The 21,492-nt window shown below is 26.7% G+C and overlaps 1 protein-coding gene and 2 long non-coding RNA genes across 3 annotated transcripts in view; all 3 read right to left on the bottom strand.

The window, feature by feature from the left end:
• Positions 1 to 935: 935 nt before the first annotated feature.
• LOC111638587 lies at positions 936 to 4,656 on the bottom strand. The gene is made up of 3 exons (XR_002758896.1): positions 4,555 to 4,656; positions 1,414 to 1,510; positions 936 to 1,263 (listed from the first exon to the last, which is right to left on the bottom strand). It is a non-coding gene; the product is annotated as an uncharacterized LOC111638587 (long non-coding RNA).
• Positions 4,657 to 8,980: 4,324 nt separating this feature from the next.
• LOC111638586 lies at positions 8,981 to 12,549 on the bottom strand. The gene is made up of 3 exons (XR_002758895.1): positions 12,448 to 12,549; positions 9,459 to 9,555; positions 8,981 to 9,308 (listed from the first exon to the last, which is right to left on the bottom strand). It is a non-coding gene; the product is annotated as an uncharacterized LOC111638586 (long non-coding RNA).
• Positions 12,550 to 18,229: 5,680 nt separating this feature from the next.
• Positions 18,230 to 21,492, bottom strand: part of LOC111638582 (potassium voltage-gated channel subfamily KQT member 1-like) — an 84,613-nt gene continuing 81,350 nt past the window's right edge. The window contains exons 15-16 of the mRNA XM_023384312.1: positions 18,708 to 18,804; positions 18,230 to 18,557 (exon numbers count right to left, since the gene is read on the bottom strand). Coding sequence (XP_023240080.1) covers positions 18,465 to 18,557; positions 18,708 to 18,804 — 190 coding nt within the window. The 3' untranslated portion in view covers positions 18,230 to 18,464. The remainder of the gene's footprint in view (positions 18,558 to 18,707; positions 18,805 to 21,492) is intronic.

Genomic DNA, 21,492 nt, shown 5'->3' with positions numbered 1-21,492 from the left:
AGATGTACTTTCAAAGGCACTAACCTCTTCATTGGTCCCAATCCTTAATTTCTAAGACTTACTTAATTTTTCCTACAGTAGAGCCTCGATTATCCAACTCAATTGGGAACTGGGGTTGGTCGGATAATTGAAAAATCGGATAACCGAAAAGTATGAAAAAAATCCATTATTAGTATAGTATATTATTATATCCTGTGTAATTAGTATATTAGTATATCACTATTAACCTACTTTGCGTTGAATTTTCATCGGTGTTAAGCCTAACAAAAATTTTTTAAAATAATAATCGTCACTATTGTATCATTAAAAATTAGAAAATTAAGCCTCGTTTAAATACTGTCTCCCTTTCATGGTCGAATGAGTGTTGCCAGCTAAAACACGTAAAAATAATATTAAAGTAGCCAAGACAGAGCCAAATATTGTAGCGCCACATCACTAGCGGACATTTGAAATTTGCCGACTAGGATGGTCGGTTAAACCTGTCCTAGTCGGCAAATTTGGGGTCGGATAATCGAGGCTCTACTGTATTTAAAATCTTATTGTACTTATAAACTTTGAAACAGAAAATTAAACTATAAATATTTTAAATACTGTATTTTAAAATTAAAATAACTGTCAAAGTTTAGAAAATAAACATAAGTTGTGTGTGTATAGGTGTATATATAACTTTTTTATCTATATTTACTTTCAATAAAACAAATTATAGTAAAGTGCATATTGTTCTAAGTTGATATACTTTCTACTTATGATATGTATAATTTAGTCTCTACAAACTAGATCTAATATTATTACGTTTTTATAATTGAAAGAATAATTAACATTTACAATTTGTAAATCCATTGTACTATCTGTTTATATACATTATGTATATAGAAATATAATATAAGTGGAAACATTTGATGAATAATTATGAATTATGACAACATTCTAGAGCTATAAAAATTATGAAATACAAGCAATTACAAATGAAATTATTTAACGCTAAAATAATTGAACATGTATAAACAAATATAAAAATTGTGCATAGTTTTTAAATTATCATTTCTTCTCATTTGGAAATGTATAGATGAAGCGAGTGCTTGTAATGGAAAAGCAGAATGGTAGACAAAAATATAAACCTGAATTCCCAAATTAGTTTAAAATGCTGAGAATCTATTTTATGGCATTTCCTTAAGCATTGTAAGAAGGTGGTTGTTTCTGATTTTTCTCAATTATTCCAAGTGCTGATACAATTGTCTCCAATCTTTTCTCGATTCCTGACATCTTTGTTCAAATAAATAAAAGTTTTCTAATTACTTGTAAAAATTTATTAAAATAAAAATGAATACTAAATTATAATATCAATTAATCAATATATATTAAAATAAACTAAACAATTTTTAAAAAATTACTGAATACTTTCATATTTTATACCTGTTGTTCCATTCGATGCAATCTTGCTCCAATTGTCATAGGTTTCATTCCTCTTTCTGCTAAATATGAACCTGGTTTTCCAAGAGTATAATCTAATCTAGAAATTAAATTTATACTAAATACTAATAAATGAGAAATATATATTTATTAAATGAAAAAATACTAATTCCTTACATTTCAAGAACAATCAATAAAATAAAATTTATAATTTTTATTTCAATCAAAATGTATTATTGAAAAGGTAGATGCTACATTATGAAACCAACACAATAACCTGAAACATGTTAATCTCTTTTAAATATATTCAGTTAGAGTAAACATAAATTCATAATTCATGTATAACCATACTCATCATCAATTTTTTCTTCTCTGGGATGACAAAGACAATTGAGGCATTATGGCTACAAATGGCAAACTCAACATAGATTCGCTAGGTAAAAAACAAAAATCCAATCATCACAATGGGATAATATCATTGGTATGTTTTGTTTAGTTTGCTCTAGCTTAATATATTAATGTGACCAGAGGGTTGGTACCTCTTTAGTGCCTTGTCAACATAGAAACTGGCATTAGAAAACCAGTCATTTACCATTATTCATTCCAACAAACTCATCTGACCCTTTCTTGTATAAAATTGCTCCTCCTGTATTCTTACATGACAAGCTTTTACACACCATACAAACATGGAAGATTCTTTAAAGGAACTGAAACATTTAGAGGACATAGCTGTAAGGCATGAGTATAGAAAAAACTTGATTCATAGTTTGGCTTACACCTACTCCAATCAACACTCTCTACATACTGACCCCAACAACCAAGGAGGATTCAACAGCAGTCAAACACACATTCCTAATCTCAAGTGTGCTATGATGAAGTATGAATGTAATTTGCATACATTGTACAAGGAAATAGCTGATAATATAGTGCTAAGTTTCTACACAACAGAAAAGACAAGGCTGATGAATGTAGGGCTCTAGGGGTGTACAAGGTTCCAGTGAGAGACAACAGGTTCCAAAAGATCTGGTTACATTGGGTTGACTAAGCATTTCTTACGCAAAAGGTTACAAAAGCATCAATATGATATAATGAATAAAAAACACAGCATCACCTTGTCCTTTGAGAGTCTGGAGGTCAACTGCACAGAGACTGATATGCAAGCTGACCTCCAGAATGCCACATTAATCAAACAATCTTAGGAAACCAAACACATCAAGGCTCTAGAAGGTTTAAAAATCTACAAAGCTGACCCAATTGCATTAACTTTAAGAATGAAAATACATCTCATAAACTTGGCAATGTTTTTATGAAAAACCAGGCAATACTAACANGTAGTAAAATATAAAAATAGTGTAAAATATATAAATAAAATATATAAAACTATTAAAAATAACACTTAGTAAATAACAATTGCACAAACAAAAATAAGGTAAATAATCTCAACAACACTACAATGTAAGTAAATTAAGATGCAACAAAGCAACATAATTAGTTATTATTTTTGTAGTATATTTATGTGTAATTATTTCTCATATTTGAATCTATTTTATACATGTTAATGGGCAACCTAACCTTCATTTATTCAATTTTATATTTTATTCCAGTATTTAAAAAAAAAAATTTCAAAATTAGTTCCTTGCATTCCAATTTAGAATGCTGTTGACCTGAAGCAGATCTTGTGCAAGATTGAAAACGTTTGCCAAATTTACATTAAATTACTGGATTGTCAAGGTTTTGATTAGTTATCAGTCCAGTTATTGAGAAGTTAATTTTGTACAGTGCATGCTAAGCCAGCTAAAATATACAAAAAACTTGTACTAGCCTTAATGAGGGCTAGGGCTAAATACAACTTCCTGTTCGATTGTCAGAAGAACAATGTATTTCCTACATCAATGTACCAAATACATCTCCCTAAGGCTTGTGAATAACTCTTACCAAAATTACAAATATCATACTTGAGAAAGGCAGTTCAAACATCAAGAAAAGCTATATATTTCAAGCTCAGAAAATTGATAAGGATGAAATTGATAAACCTGTTGCAAAAAATATTTCAAGAAATTAAATTGGATATTCAAAATGCAAAAACCAAGTAAAGAAGCCTATTATGCTGTTAATTTGTTGGGATAACATTTCTCCTCTGGATTATCTCATATGCACCATTACGTATGATTCCATATAATCCTCTGTTTTACCAAGCCTCATCCAGAGTGTGTAATACTTAATACCAAGAGACTCATCATCAGAATGAAAGATACTAAAGAATATTACCAATGGAAAGCTGCCTTTAAAATCACCAATTACTATCATTGTCCTTTTCTGTTGTCAATTCTAGTAGTTCTTCAATGTCATCATACATTTTTTCTACTGATTCTTCCTCTGAGTTAGAAGTTGGAAAATATTCCTGAATTATCATCAAGTCTGTGTCGGTTTACTGCTAAATTTTATCATTTACATGGCATGTATTACATATGCTTTGTGCCCATTCCTTGCTAAGCATTATTGCAACTCCATTCCTTCCAGCATTCTCTCTTCCATTATGAATTATCCTAATGTCATCATTGTAAAAATCACCAATTCCCTTCTGTCTTGTTTCATATAGTCCTATAATATGTATTTTATTCCTACACATTTCATTCTTGGCTTCTTTTAATTTTCTTTATTGTACTGGGATTTTGTTGGTTAATGACATGAGAGGCGTAGATCTTTTTTTCCTTCCCAGCTAGATCTTGGGGTCTGAGGTCCATGATCAGTAATGTTGAGACCCATGTTTAAGTTTTGTTTACTTTATGGCTACTTTTTACAATTTTTAAATTTTACAATAATTGGAATAAATAATAATATATGACCAAAGCAATATAATGAAAACATCATGTTTAGTTTCCTGAAATTTAATTTATTACATTTCTTGATTTAATAGATACACTGTATGGCAAAATATTTGAAACTATCAATGACTATTTATTATACATTTTAAAAAGTCATAAATAATTGAATAAAATCTGAATCAAAAGAAATGTGTGTGAAAATGAAAAGTATGTCAAATGAAAACTATATGGACAATTTAAATATCTTTTGGTGGTAAAAAAAATTTTGAACTAAAAAGTAAATTGTTAAATAAGAAGCCATTTCATTATCAGTTCTTACCTTCTCTGTAATTCTTTAATACGAACCATCATATTCAAGTGACCTTGAGAATATTGTTCTATCACATCTCTAACATCATATGGCTTTCTTGCTTGCTAAAATATAATAATTTTTCATTATATTTTTTGTAATTATTTGTAACATTATGCTAATTAAAATTATTTTTCTTCTTATTTTATAATTAAAATAGTTTCATCATTATACAGTAATTTCCCAGTTTACATGAATTCACTTTAATGTAATAATAAATGTTACAGAAATAAGAGTGTCAATCAAAAAGTGTGGTTTTTGTTAAACCTCTTATATAGATGTACATTTTAAAAATTTTAGTTAAAATTTTTCTGCCTCACTAAGAGTAAAATACTATATATGAGATTATGGAACAGGCTCATTTACATGGTTATCATGGAATCAATTACTTGCATAAATGGAGGGATAACTGTATTTGAATTTAAATATTAAAGTAGTATTNATATTAAAAAAACTGTTCTTAAATTAATATTTAAGAAAATAAATTGAAAAATTGGAACTAAGATTAATTTAAGAACAAAGTTTTTCAATTTATTTTCTTAGAATATCTGTGAAAATTTAATTAAATTTTCACAGATATTTCAGTAAATCTGTATACAGTAAACCCTTGATTTAATGGACACTTCAGCCACCGTACCACATGCATTTCTTATCAAATTTATTTCAATCAATGGATAAGAAATAGAGGGGAGTAGGTGGCATGTTGTGAGAAATTGGTTTGATTCATCATCTGCTCAAGGCAAGAGTTGAGTTTACCCCGTGTTGGCACAGAGTATCACTGGGATCAAGAGGTATGTATTCTACAATTCTGTATTCACTTTGTTGTCTTATTCTGCCTCAAATTATGAGTTTATGAGTTAATTGCACACAGACTGTTTTTGTGATTTCTAAATTTTTCTTTCTTTATTAAATCATTTCATAATCCTTATGATTTAAAGGGGCATCAACTGATACAGAAGTAAAAAGAAAGTGTGTAAACTTATAAGTGACATGAAAATTAGAGCTAATTGAAAATTTAGAACAAGACAGCTTAGTAGCACAAGTTTGTGAAATTTACAGCAAAAAAAAAAAAAACAAGCTATTTTTGATATCTATAAATAAAGAGTCAAATTTGCTAAAGTTTTCTTTAAAATATATTATTGATAACTCTGAATATGGTTTTACAGATGCTTTATTTTTAAAACTTCACCAATTTGTTCTTTATTACAATTCAATAAATTTAGGTTTTATATTATATCAAAGCTATTTTTGCATTATAGTGTTTTGTATTTGAATTTGAAGAGTAAAAAATTAACCTTCCTTTATAACATTTGATTTTATGGATTGTTGACATTAACAGACACCCATTTAACCTTATTAGTCCATTAAATCATGGGTTTACTGTAATTTAAAGATGTATAAATTATTATTAAACAGATAGAATATTAGATAAAATATTTCATGGACAAAAAGGCTAATATACAACTTAATAAAACAACAAAAAATTGTAATTCACAATATATTAACTAAAAATAATTTATTTATAAAATTAAGTAACGTAAAAATTTTTTAATGAAAAAGTTTGTTCTCTCCATTTTTTAAATTTTCTTGATTTTTGGAAGATAAGTTTTCAGTTAATGTAGCATGCAATGAAGTTCATAAAGAATAAATTATTTTAAAGTTCTGCTGAAATTAATATACTATGAATTTATTTTAATCAGTAAGATAACAGGATTTATTTTTATACGAATATTTTATAAATTTAACAGTTTACTATATTTTTCTTATTTTAAAATTAAATAATAACTATACAGCAAAATACAGGTAAAGCTAAATATTAACTAGACTTTAGAAACACAATAATGAATCAGTGCCAAATAAGAATTTTAGATGTTATATATCTCTTTTGTTGAATTCTGCTTTACCATCAAAAGCAATTTTGGCACAAGTAAAGTATTAAAAAGAATTTGATCTAAATTTAACAGATATATTAGAAAAATGCTTGATATTATTGATTTAAGCTATTAATTAATATAAAAATGGGATTAATATAGAAACCAAGTTACTATTTCATAGCAATTGAAATAATAAAATTATTATTTCAATTTATTATTATTATATATTGTTATCCAAACAACATGAACTGTAATCAAAGCAAAATGTCGTTTGCATTAAAGTACATGACACAAACTGGATTAAAACACAATCAGTCAAAAAGGTTTTGAATATTAGTCATGAAAAATTGATCAGTCAAACAAATCAAAGTTTTGGCAAAAGTCGAGATATTTTCAACTTCAAATAAAAATTAAAATTCTACCGATTACTGTGGATATGCTTAGCTATCAGCTTTACTTGTTCATATATATATTTCTGTTATGCTATTTTTGTTAAGATCTTATATAATCTACATCAAAGTTATATTAATTAATATATAAAATTGTGTTATAATATATAGCATTGTCTCTAACCTTCTAAATGACAAAAACACAATTTTTGTCATTTAGAAGTTTAGAAACAATGTTACTATAATTTTAAAATGAATAAAAAATACAGAAAATACATGACTTTAAATCCTCTTTTTCATTAATAAAATATTTTAATACATTTTTGACTAAAAATGAATTTCATTCTATATCTGTATTTTTTTTAATAATGAAGTTTATTACTTTTGTTATGAAATATATGAAAATATTGGACTTTAAATATAGCATTGAAGTTTTACTTTGTATAGTTTAAATGCTACATCTTGTCTTTTATTTTATATTTTAAAAAATAAACAGTATTAATACTGTTAATAATTATTTTTAAAATATTATTTTACTTTATATAAAAAATTATTTAATACTGAATAAGAATCTTATTTTTCATTTTATTATTTGGCATAGAAATTTTGAATGAAAAATATTATGTACAAATTTTGTATTTAATGTTCTAATGTATTGAATAAAACAGATTAAACTTTATTAGGAAAACGGTTTACAAAAAAATGCAACATATATTTAATAATTTAGATGATGCAATAATGTTTTCTCATAAAATAATTAGTCTATAATGATTTTATCTATAAGATTAAAAATTTTTTTAGTTAATTAAATAAAATCACAATAACCATCATTTGAAATACTGTTTTGGTTACTACAGAACTTTCAATTGTAATTAATAGAATTTTAAAAAGTAATTTTATATTATCTAGCTACTCATTGGAATTTAATTTTATCAACAATGCTAAAAATTTTTAAATTTTAATTTTGATGAATTTTATTTTATAAATCCCATGTTTATGAAAATGTTTGATCTAATCATATATATATGTATATATAAACAATGTTTTTGTAATTTTATTATCAAAAGTTTTTATATACCAAATATGATTACTATTTTTGATATTGGTTTATATGTTTTAGTTAAGAAATTTGCTTTAAATATATAAAATTTAGGACGTTTTTCACAATTTAGCAATTGAAAGTTTTAACTTGTTCAGTAGATGTACTTTCAAAGGCACTAACCTCTTCATTGGTCCCAATCCTTAATTTCTAAGACTTACTTAATTTTTCCTACAGTAGAGCCTCGATTATCCAACTCAATTGGGAACTGGGGTTGGTCGGATAATTGAAAAATCGGATAACCGAAAAGTATGAAAAAAATCCATTATTAGTATAGTATATTATTATATCCTGTGTAATTAGTATATTAGTATATCACTATTAACCTACTTTGCGTTGAATTTTCTTCGGTGTTAAGCCTAACAAAAATTTTTTAAAATAATAATCGTCACTATTGTATCATTAAAAATTAGAAAATTAAGCCTCGTTTAAATACTGTCTCCCTTTCATGGTCGAATGAGTGTTGCCAGCTAAAACACATAAAAATAATATTAAAGTAGCCAAGACAGAGCCAAATATTGTAGCGCCACATCACTAGCGGACATTTGAAATTTGCCGACTAGGATGGTCGGTTAAACCTGTCCTAGTCGGCAAATTTGGGGTCGGATAATCGAGGCTCTACTGTATTTAAAATCTTATTGTACTTATAAACTTTGAAACAGAAAATTAAACTATAAATATTTTAAATACTGTATTTTAAAATTAAAATAACTGTCAAAGTTTAGAAAATAAACATAAGTTGTGTGTGTATAGGTGTATATATAACTTTTTTATCTATATTTACTTTCAATAAAACAAATTATAGTAAAGTGCATATTGTTCTAAGTTGATATACTTTCTACTTATGATATGTATAATTTAGTCTCTACAAACTAGATCTAATATTATTACGTTTTTATAATTGAAAGAATAATTAACATTTACAATTTGTAAATCCATTGTACTATCTGTTTATATACATTATGTATATAGAAATATAATATAAGTGGAAACATTTGATGAATAATTATGAATTATGACAACATTCTAGAGCTATAAAAATTATGAAATACAAGCAATTACAAATGAAATTATTTAACGCTAAAATAATTGAACATGTATAAACAAATATAAAAATTGTGCATAGTTTTTAAATTATCATTTCTTCTCATTTGGAAATGTATAGATGAAGCGAGTGCTTGTAATGGAAAAGCAGAATGGTAGACAAAAATATAAACCTGAATTCCCAAATTAGTTTAAAATGCTGAGAATCTATTTTATGGCATTTCCTTAAGCATTGTAAGAAGGTGGTTGTTTCTGATTTTTCTCAATTATTCCAAGTGCTGATACAATTGTCTCCAATCTTTTCTCGATTCCTGACATCTTTGTTCAAATAAATAAAAGTTTTCTAATTACTTGTAAAAATTTATTAAAATAAAAATGAATACTAAATTATAATATCAATTAATCAATATATATTAAAATAAACTAAACAATTTTTAAAAAATTACTGAATACTTTCATATTTTATACCTGTTGTTCCATTCGATGCAATCTTGCTCCAATTGTCATAGGTTTCATTCCTCTTTCTGCTAAATATGAACCTGGTTTTCCAAGAGTATAATCTAATCTAGAAATTAAATTTATACTAAATACTAATAAATGAGAAATATATATTTATTAAATGAAAAAATACTAATTCCTTACATTTCAAGAACAATCAATAAAATAAAATTTATAATTTTTATTTCAATCAAAATGTATTATTGAAAAGGTAGATGCTACATTATGAAACCAACACAATAACCTGAAACATGTTAATCTCTTTTAAATATATTCAGTTAGAGTAAACATAAATTCATAATTCATGTATAACCATACTCATCATCAATTTTTTCTTCTCTGGGATGACAAAGACAATTGAGGCATTATGGCTACAAATGGCAAACTCAACATAGATTCGCTAGGTAAAAAACAAAAATCCAATCATCACAATGGGATAATATCATTGGTATGTTTTGTTTAGTTTGCTCTAGCTTAATATATTAATGTGACCAGAGGGTTGGTACCTCTTTAGTGCCTTGTCAACATAGAAACTGGCATTAGAAAACCAGTCATTTACCATTATTCATTCCAACAAACTCATCTGACCCTTTCTTGTATAAAATTGCTCCTCCTGTATTCTTACATGACAAGCTTTTACACACCATACAAACATGGAAGATTCTTTAAAGGAACTGAAACATTTAGAGGACATAGCTGTAAGGCATGAGTATAGAAAAAACTTGATTCATAGTTTGGCTTACACCTACTCCAATCAACACTCTCTACATACTGACCCCAACAACCAAGGAGGATTCAACAGCAGTCAAACACACATTCCTAATCTCAAGTGTGCTATGATGAAGTATGAATGTAATTTGCATACATTGTACAAGGAAATAGCTGATAATATAGTGCTAAGTTTCTACACAACAGAAAAGACAAGGCTGATGAATGTAGGGCTCTAGGGGTGTACAAGGTTCCAGTGAGAGACAACAGGTTCCAAAAGATCTGGTTACATTGGGTTGACTAAGCATTTCTTACGCAAAAGGTTACAAAAGCATCAATATGATATAATGAATAAAAAACACAGCATCACCTTGTCCTTTGAGAGTCTGGAGGTCAACTGCACAGAGACTGATATGCAAGCTGACCTCCAGAATGCCACATTAATCAAACAATCTTAGGAAACCAAACACATCAAGGCTCTAGAAGGTTTAAAAATCTACAAAGCTGACCCAATTGCATTAACTTTAAGAATGAAAATACATCTCATAAACTTGGCAATGTTTTTATGAAAAACCAGGCAATACTAACATAGAATTAGTTATTATTATTATTACTACATATAATTATTTCTTATATATGTATCTGTTTTAATTTTATACATCTTAAAAGGCAACTGAATGTTCATTTATTCAATTTTATATTTTATTCCAGTATTTAAAAAAAAAAATTTCAAAATTAGTTCCTTGCATTCCAATTTAGAATGCTGTTGACCTGAAGCAGATCTTGTGCAAGATTGAAAACGTTTGCCAAATTTACATTAAATTACTGGATTGTCAAGGTTTTGATTAGTTATCAGTCCAGTTATTGAGAAGTTAATTTTGTACAGTGCATGCTAAGCCAGCTAAAATATACAAAAAACTTGTACTAGCCTTAATGAGGGCTAGGGCTAAATACAACTTCCTGTTCGATTGTCAGAAGAACAATGTATTTCCTACATCAATGTACCAAATACATCTCCCTAAGGCTTGTGAATAACTCTTACCAAAATTACAAATATCATACTTGAGAAAGGCAGTTCAAACATCAAGAAAAGCTATATATTTCAAGCTCAGAAAATTGATAAGGATGAAATTGATAAACCTGTTGCAAAAAATATTTCAAGAAATTAAATTGGATATTCAAAATGCAAAAACCAAGTAAAGAAGCCTATTATGCTGTTAATTTGCTGGGATAACATTTCTCCTCTGGATTATCTCATATGCACCATTACGTATGATTCCATATAATCCTCTGTTTTACCAAGCCTCATCCAGAGTGTGTAATACTTAATACCAAGAGACTCATCATCAGAATGAAAGATACTAAAGAATATTACCAATGGAAAGCTGCCTTTAAAATCACCAATTACTATCATTGTCCTTTTCTGTTGTCAATTCTAGTAGTTCTTCAATGTCATCATACATTTTTTCTACTGATTCTTCCTCTGAGTTAGAAGTTGGAAAATATTCCTGAATTATCATCAAGTCTGTGTCGGTTTACTGCTAAATTTTATCATTTACATGGCATGTATTACATATGCTTTGTGCCCATTCCTTGCTAAGCATTATTGCAACTCCATTCCTTCCAGCATTCTCTCTTCCATTATGAATTATCCTAATGTCATCATTGTAAAAATCACCAATTCCCTTCTGTCTTGTTTCATATAGTCCTATAATATGTATTTTATTCCTACACATTTCATTCTTGGCTTCTTTTAATTTTCTTTATTGTACTGGGATTTTGTTGGTTAATGACATGAGAGGCGTAGATCTTTTTTTCCTTCCCAGCTAGATCTTGGGGTCTGAGGTCCATGATCAGTAATGTTGAGACCCATGTTTAAGTTTTGTTTACTTTATGGCTACTTTTTACAATTTTTAAATTTTACAATAATTGGAATAAATAATAATATATGACCAAAGCAATATAATGAAAACATCATGTTTAGTTTCCTGAAATTTAATTTATTACATTTCTTGATTTAATAGATACACTGTATGGCAAAATATTTGAAACTATCAATGACTATTTATTATACATTTTAAAAAGTCATAAATAATTGAATAAAATCTGAATCAAAAGAAATGTGTGTGAAAATGAAAAGTATGTCAAATGAAAACTATATGGACAATTTAAATATCTTTTGGTGGTAAAAAAAATTTTGAACTAAAAAGTAAATTGTTAAATAAGAAGCCATTTCATTATCAGTTCTTACCTTCTCTGTAATTCTTTAATACGAACCATCATATTCAAGTGACCTTGAGAATATTGTTCTATCACATCTCTAACATCATATGGCTTTCTTGCTTGCTAAAATATAATAATTTTTCATTATATTTTTTGTAATTATTTGTAACATTATGCTAATTAAAATTATTTTTCTTCTTATTTTATAATTAAAATAGTTTCATCATTATACAGTAATTTCCCAGTTTACATGAATTCACTTTAATGTAATAATAAATGTTACAGAAATAAGAGTGTCAATCAAAAAGTGTGGTTTTTGTTAAACCTCTTATATAGATGTACATTTTAAAAATTTTAGTTAAAATTTTTCTGCCTCACTAAGAGTAAAATACTATATATGAGATTATGGAACAGGCTCATTTACATGGTTATCATGGAATCAATTACTTGCATAAATGGAGGGATAACTGTATTTGAATTTAAATATTAAAGTAGTATTAGTTAATTTATAGATATATTAATATTTTAAAAATATCTGTTTTATATAACTAGAGATTATTAGACAAACATTTTTGGCTTGTTTCAAATATCAAAGTACAAATTGAAGAAAAAAAATATATAATTTAAAAATGGAACACTCTGATATGTTATAGAAATATTTCAAAATTATTATTATTTTTCAACTTTGTTTTTTATAGTAAAATTCAGCTCAATGAAACTATTCTGAACATTTATTTTGCACTGCTAATCCCATGTATATATATTTCTTCCATAAATAAATAAAGTAAAAATACTAGAAATTTGGATTCAAAGTAGAGCAAAAATTAATGAATAGATAATAATAATACAGGCAATTCAATAAGAAATGTATTAATGTATTACTATTTAAATATTAAATAATTAAAATAGTAATATTATAGAAAAAGACATCTTAACATGTTTTAGGTATTTTAACATTTCAAAATATTTTTATTTTCTAATAATGAATTTTATATATACAATATATAAATTATAAGTGTAAATCTGTATTTTTCAAATTCAATTCCATTGTTATCATTTATAAACATTTAAAAAAAGTTGTGCAACTTATTATTACTTCTGAGGTTGTAGATTTGCTGTTAATTATTAACATTTGATAATAGTAATAGTTGTAATATAATTATTTATAAATTAGAACTTCATTATCATTCAATATGCTAACAACTAATTAATTTAATTTTACTGACACTGATTATTCATTTAATAAAAATTCAATAACTAATATCTGTAAGTAATTATTTTTAAAATAGCCTGTATTTTCATTTATGAATTAATTAGCTATATTCATTTATTTCATACAGAATAAAATTTTTGTAATAACATTTGAAAATGATGCTGGAGTTTTAAGATATTATTTAAAAATATAAAATTTGATCCATCAAATCTTTCTTCTCTCCAATTTTGATATATTTAGGATGATATAGAAATTTAAGAATAGATCCAGGCAACATGAATTTTACAATATTCTTTTATAAGAGATTATATCTTATAAAACTGAATTGTGAATAAAGAAAGTGTAATAAAAACATAACTGTAATTCATATTTTCATAAAAATTTGAAATATGCAAAAAAATTTATAAATTACTGTAGTTTGAATAATGATTTAATTATGGTAATGATAAAGGTCTTAAAATAAATCTAAACCAAGGTATAAAGTCAGATTTACTACTATTACTCAAAATTTCATAACATGAATGGAAAATCAATACACAAACAGATCTTAATATTTTTTGTAACAATTTTTTGTAATATAAGGGAATCCATATGGGTTGGGCTAATTTGACAACTGTATCATAAGAAATATATAAATTGTATGATGTTCAAATTCTACTACAATAGAAAAGTAAGGCAGGATTTCATTGGAAGTTATGTCACATGACAAAAGTGAAAATTGCAATTACCATGGAGCAACACACTAAGTACAGTAAGACCCTGCTTAACGCTGATTCAATATAATGCGGCCTGCTTGAAGCCTAAAAATCACTCAAAATTTATGCTGAATTAAATTATCATGGAATTTCATTGATTCGTATATAATACGATTATTTGCGAACACAAACCAATCAGCAAAAGCTGGCAAAACAGTGTACTTTCTTTAAATCTATGTTGTTTGGTGCAATTTTGGAAAAAATATAACATCATGAATGCCATAGGAAATATTGACTTTGCTTGGCAAGAATTAACTGATAAATGCACGAACGAAGTGTGCAAGAAGTTATGGCTTAAGGTATCCAAGAATTCTCAACGAGAAGAGCCTATCTCTGTATCGTTAGCTTGACCAAACTCAACCTAATCGATATAGCAGGACTGGGAGATATATACAAGCAGGATATTGAGTAGTTACAGCAGGTTTCTGGTGAGAGCCTTACCAACGACAACCTTCAAGAACTGGCAGAACATGGAATTCATGTGGAACTGGAAAATAGAGATTTTGAAAACAAAGAACCCAAAAAATTTCTCTACAGATTTCCTTAGTAAAAGTTTGGTAAGATAACTGAAATCATTGATTAAATCATAGTGAATGATCCAGATTTTGAAAAAAGTGCAAAAGCAAAATGAAGCATTTTGGATGTGATCTTCCACTACTGACATTTACTTAAGGAAAGAAAAAAGCAACAAATGAAACTTCACAACTTTGCAAAAGAACAAGAATTTCAGAAAAGTTAGGACCTTCATCACAAAAAATGAACTTTACATTTCTGTGTGCATATGTTTGTGTGTTATTTAACATATATTATTATGCAAATTAATATAAAAATAACTTAAAATTGAAGTAAAATTTGTTGATTTTTCGTTGCATGTTCCCCTATCCCTATTTACTTTATGTTAAAATGACCTCATTTAACACTGTTTCGCTTAGCGCTTTGTTATCTAGGAACACATCCCCTGCATTAAGCGGGGTCTTACTGTATATCTTTTAGTATGTAAAGTTTAATTTGTGATGGCTGTTAAACATGAATTTTGTCATGTTTGTGGTTTCAAGAATATACCTAAATTTTATGTTGTATAATATGTTATTACNATTATTTTAAAGTTCTGCTGAAATTAATATACTATGAATTTATTTTAATCAGTAAGATAACAGGATTTATTTTTATACGAATATTTTATAAATTTAACAGTTTACTATATTTTTCTTATTTTAAAATTAAATAATAACTATACAGCAAAATACAGGTAAAGCTAAATATTAACTAGACTTTAGAAACACAATAATGAATCAGTGCCAAATAAGAATTTTAGATGTTATATATCTCTTTTGTTGAATTCTGCTTTACCATCAAAAGCAATTTTGGCACAAGTAAAGTATTAAAAAGAATTTGATCTAAATTTAACAGATATATTAGAAAAATGCTTGATATTATTGATTTAAGCTATTAATTAATATAAAAATGGGATTAATATAGAAACCAAGTTACTATTTCATAGCAATTGAAATAATAAAATTATTATTTCAATTTATTATTATTATATATTGTTATCCAAACAACATGAACTGTAATCAAAGCAAAATGTCGTTTGCATTAAAGTACATGACACAAACTGGATTAAAACACAATCAGTCAAAAAGGTTTTGAATATTAGTCATGAAAAATTGATCAGTCAAACAAATCAAAGTTTTGGCAAAAGTCGAGATATTTTCAACTTCAAATAAAAATTAAAATTCTACCGATTACTGTGGATATGCTTAGCTATCAGCTTTACTTGTTCATATATATATTTCTGTTATGCTATTTTTGTTAAGATCTTATATAATCTACATCAAAGTTATATTAATTAATATATAAAATTGTGTTATAATATATAGCATTGTCTCTAACCTTCTAAATGACAAAAACACAATTTTTGTCATTTAGAAGTTTAGAAACAATGTTACTATAATTTTAAAATGAATAAAAAATACAGAAAATACATGACTTTAAATCCTCTTTTTCATTAATAAAATATTTTAATACATTTTTGACTAAAAATGAATTTCATTCTATATCTGTATTTTTTTTAATAATGAAGTTTATTACTTTTGTTATGAAATATATGAAAATATTGGACTTTAAATATAGCATTGAAGTTTTACTTTGTATAGTTTAAATGCTACATCTTGTCTTTTATTTTATATTTTAAAAAATAAACAGTATTAATACTGTTAATAATTATTTTTAAAATATTATTTTACTTTATATAAAAAATTATTTAATACTGAATAAGAATCTTATTTTTCATTTTATTATTTGGCATAGAAATTTTGAATGAAAAATATTATGTACAAATTTTGTATTTAATGTTCTAATGTATTGAATAAAACAGATTAAACTTTATTAGGAAAACGGTTTACAAAAAAATGCAACATATATTTAATAATTTAGATGATGCAATAATGTTTTCTCATAAAATAATTAGTCTATAATGATTTTATCTATAAGATTAAAAATTTTTTTAGTTAATTAAATAAAATCACAATAACCATCATTTGAAATACTGTTTTGGTTACTACAGAACTTTCAATTGTAATTAATAGAATTTTAAAAAGTAATTTTATATTATCTAGCTACTCATTGGAATTTAATTTTATCAACAATGCTAAAAATTTTTAAATTTTAATTTTGATGAATTTTATTTTATAAATCCCATGTTTATGAAAATGTTTGATCTAATCATATATATATGTATATATAAACAATGTTTTTGTAATTTTATTATCAAAAGTTTTTATATACCAAATATGATTACTATTTTTGATATTGGTTTATATGTTTTAGTTAAGAAATTTGCTTTAAATATATAAAATTTAGGACGTTTTTCACAATTTAGCAATTGAAAGTTTTAACTTGTTCAGTAGATGTACTTTCAAAGGCACTAACCTCTTCATTGGTCCCAATCCTTAATTTCTAAGACTTACTTAATTTTTCCTACAGTAGAGCCTCGATTATCCAACTCAATTGGGAACTGGGGTTGGTCGGATAATTGAAAAATCGGATAACCGAAAAGTATGAAAAAAATCCATTATTAGTATAGTATATTATTATATCCTGTGTAATTAGTATATTAGTATATCACTATTAACCTACTTTGCGTTGAATTTTCTTCGGTGTTAAGCCTAACAAAAATTTTTTAAAATAATAATCGTCACTATTGTATCATTAAAAATTAGAAAATTAAGCCTCGTTTAAATACTGTCTCCCTTTCATGGTCGAATGAGTGTTGCCAGCTAAAACACATAAAAATAATATTAAAGTAGCCAAGACAGAGCCAAATATTGTAGCGCCACATCACTAGCGGACATTTGAAATTTGCCGACTAGGATGGTCGGTTAAACCTGTCCTAGTCGGCAAATTTGGGGTCGGATAATCGAGGCTCTACTGTATTTAAAATCTTATTGTACTTATAAACTTTGAAACAGAAAATTAAACTATAAATATTTTAAATACTGTATTTTAAAATTAAAATAACTGTCAAAGTTTAGAAAATAAACATAAGTTGTGTGTGTATAGGTGTATATATAACTTTTTTATCTATATTTACTTTCAATAAAACAAATTATAGTAAAGTGCATATTGTTCTAAGTTGATATACTTTCTACTTATGATATGTATAATTTAGTCTCTACAAACTAGATCTAATATTATTACGTTTTTATAATTGAAAGAATAATTAACATTTACAATTTGTAAATCCATTGTACTATCTGTTTATATACATTATGTATATAGAAATATAATATAAGTGGAAACATTTGATGAATAATTATGAATTATGACAACATTCTAGAGCTATAAAAATTATGAAATACAAGCAATTACAAATGAAATTATTTAACGCTAAAATAATTGAACATGTATAAACAAATATAAAAATTGTGCATAGTTTTTAAATTATCATTTCTTCTCATTTGGAAATGTATAGATGAAGCGAGTGCTTGTAATGGAAAAGCAGAATGGTAGACAAAAATATAAACCTGAATTCCCAAATTAGTTTAAAATGCTGAGAATCTATTTTATGGCATTTCCTTAAGCATTGTAAGAAGGTGGTTGTTTCTGATTTTTCTCAATTATTCCAAGTGCTGATACAATTGTCTCCAATCTTTTCTCGATTCCTGACATCTTTGTTCAAATAAATAAAAGTTTTCTAATTACTTGTAAAAATTTATTAAAATAAAAATGAATACTAAATTATAATATCAATTAATCAATATATATTAAAATAAACTAAACAATTTTTAAAAAATTACTGAATACTTTCATATTTTATACCTGTTGTTCCATTCGATGCAATCTTGCTCCAATTGTCATAGGTTTCATTCCTCTTTCTGCTAAATATGAACCTGGTTTTCCAAGAGTATAATCTAATCTAGAAATTAAATTTATACTAAATACTAATAAATGAGAAATATATATTTATTAAATGAAAAAATACTAATTCCTTACATTTCAAGAACAATCAATAAAATAAAATTTATAATTTTTATTTCAATCAAAATGTATTATTGAAAAGGTAGATGCTACATTATGAAACCAACACAATAACCTGAAACATGTTAATCTCTTTTAAATATATTCAGTTAGAGTAAACATAAATTCATAATTCATGTATAACCATACTCATCATCAATTTTTTCTTCTCTGGGATGACAAAGACAATTGAGGCATTATGGCTACAAATGGCAAACTCAACATAGATTCGCTAGGTAAAAAACAAAAATCCAATCATCACAATGGGATAATATCATTGGTATGTTTTGTTTAGTTTGCTCTAGCTTAATATATTAATGTGACCAGAGGGTTGGTACCTCTTTAGTGCCTTGTCAACATAGAAACTGGCATTAGAAAACCAGTCATTTACCATTATTCATTCCAACAAACTCATCTGACCCTTTCTTGTATAAAATTGCTCCTCCTGTATTCTTACATGACAAGCTTTTACACACCATACAAACATGGAAGATTCTTTAAAGGAACTGAAACATTTAGAGGACATAGCTGTAAGGCATGAGTATAGAAAAAACTTGATTCATAGTTTGGCTTACACCTACTCCAATCAACACTCTCTACATACTGACCCCAACAACCAAGGAGGATTCAACAGCAGTCAAACACACATTCCTAATCTCAAGTGTGCTATGATGAAGTATGAATGTAATTTGCATACATTGTACAAGGAAATAGCTGATAATATAGTGCTAAGTTTCTACACAACAGAAAAGACAAGGCTGATGAATGTAGGGCTCTAGGGGTGTACAAGGTTCCAGTGAGAGACAACAGGTTCCAAAAGATCTGGTTACATTGGGTTGACTAAGCATTTCTTACGCAAAAGGTTACAAAAGCATCAATATGATATAATGAATAAAAAACACAGCATCACCTTGTCCTTTGAGAGTCTGGAGGTCAACTGCACAGAGACTGATATGCAAGCTGACCTCCAGAATGTCACATTAATCAAACAATCTTAGCAAACCAAACACATCAAGGCTCTAGAAGGTTTAAAAATCTACAAAGCTGACCCAATTGCATTAACTTTAAGAATGAAAATACATCTCATAAACTTGGCAATGTTTTTATGAAAAACCAGGCAATACTAACATAGAATTAGTTATTATTATTATTACTACATATAATTATTTCTTATATATGTATCTGTTTTAATTTTATACATCTTAAAAGGCAACTGAATGTTCATTTATTCAATTTTATATTTTATTCCAGTATTTAAAAAAAAAAATTTCAAAATTAGTTCCTTGCATTCCAATTTAGAATGCTGTTGACCTGAAGCAGATCTTGTGCAAGATTGAAAACGTTTGCCAAATTTACATTAAATTACTGGATTGTCAAGGTTTTGATTAGTTATCAGTCCAGTTATTGAGAAGTTAATTTTGTACAGTGCATGCTAAGCCAGCTAAAATATACAAAAAACTTGTACTAGCCTTAATGAGGGCTAGGGCTAAATACAACTTCCTGTTCAATTGTCAGAAGAACAATGTATTTCCTACATCAATGTACCAAATACATCTCCCTAAGGCTTGTGAATAACTCTTACCAAAATTACAAATATCATACTTGAGAAAGGCAGTTCAAACATCAAGAAAAGCTATATATTTCAAGCTCAGAAAATTGATAAGGATGAAATTGATAAACCTGTTGCAAAAAATATTTCAAGAAATTAAATTGGATATTCAAAATGCAAAAACCAAGTAAAGAAGCCTATTATGCTGTTAATTTGTTGGGATAACATTTCTCCTCTGGATTATCTCATATGCACCATTACGTATGATTCCATATAATCCTCTGTTTTACCAAGCCTCATCCAGAGTGTGTAATACTTAATACCAAGAGACTCATCATCAGAATGAAAGATACTAAAGAATATTACCAATGGAAAGCTGCCTTTAAAATCACCAATTACTATCATTGTCCTTTTCTGTTGTCAATTCTAGTAGTTCTTCAATGTCATCATACATTTTTTCTACTGATTCTTCCTCTGAGTTAGAAGTTGGAAAATATTCCTGAATTATCATCAAGTCTGTGTCGGTTTACTGCTAAATTTTATCATTTACATGGCATGTATTACATATGCTTTGTGCCCATTCCTTGCTAAGCATTATTGCAACTCCATTCCTTCCAGCATTCTCTCTTCCATTATGAATTATCCTAATGTCATCATTGTAAAAATCACCAATTCCCTTCTGTCTTGTTTCATATAGTCCTATAATATGTATTTTATTCCTACACATTTCATTCTTGGCTTCTTTTAATTTTCTTTATTGTACTGGGATTTTGTTGGTTAATGACATGAGAGGCGTAGATCTTTTTTTCCTTCCCAGCTAGATCTTGGGGTCTGAGGTCCATGATCAGTAATGTTGAGACCCATGTTTAAGTTTTGTTTACTTTATGGCTACTTTTTACAATTTTTAAATTTTACAATAATTGGAATAAATAATAATATATGACCAAAGCAATATAATGAAAACATCATGTTTAGTTTCCTGAAATTTAATTTATTACATTTCTTGGTTTAATAGATACACTGTATGGCAAAATATTT

This window comes from Centruroides sculpturatus, unplaced genomic scaffold, assembly GCF_000671375.1.
Source record: "Centruroides sculpturatus isolate CEXI.00-Female unplaced genomic scaffold, Cexi_2.0 scaffold1098, whole genome shotgun sequence".
Lineage (NCBI taxonomy): Eukaryota > Metazoa > Arthropoda > Arachnida > Scorpiones > Buthidae > Centruroides > Centruroides sculpturatus.
This window is presented reverse-complemented; position numbering and strand designations above follow the sequence as displayed.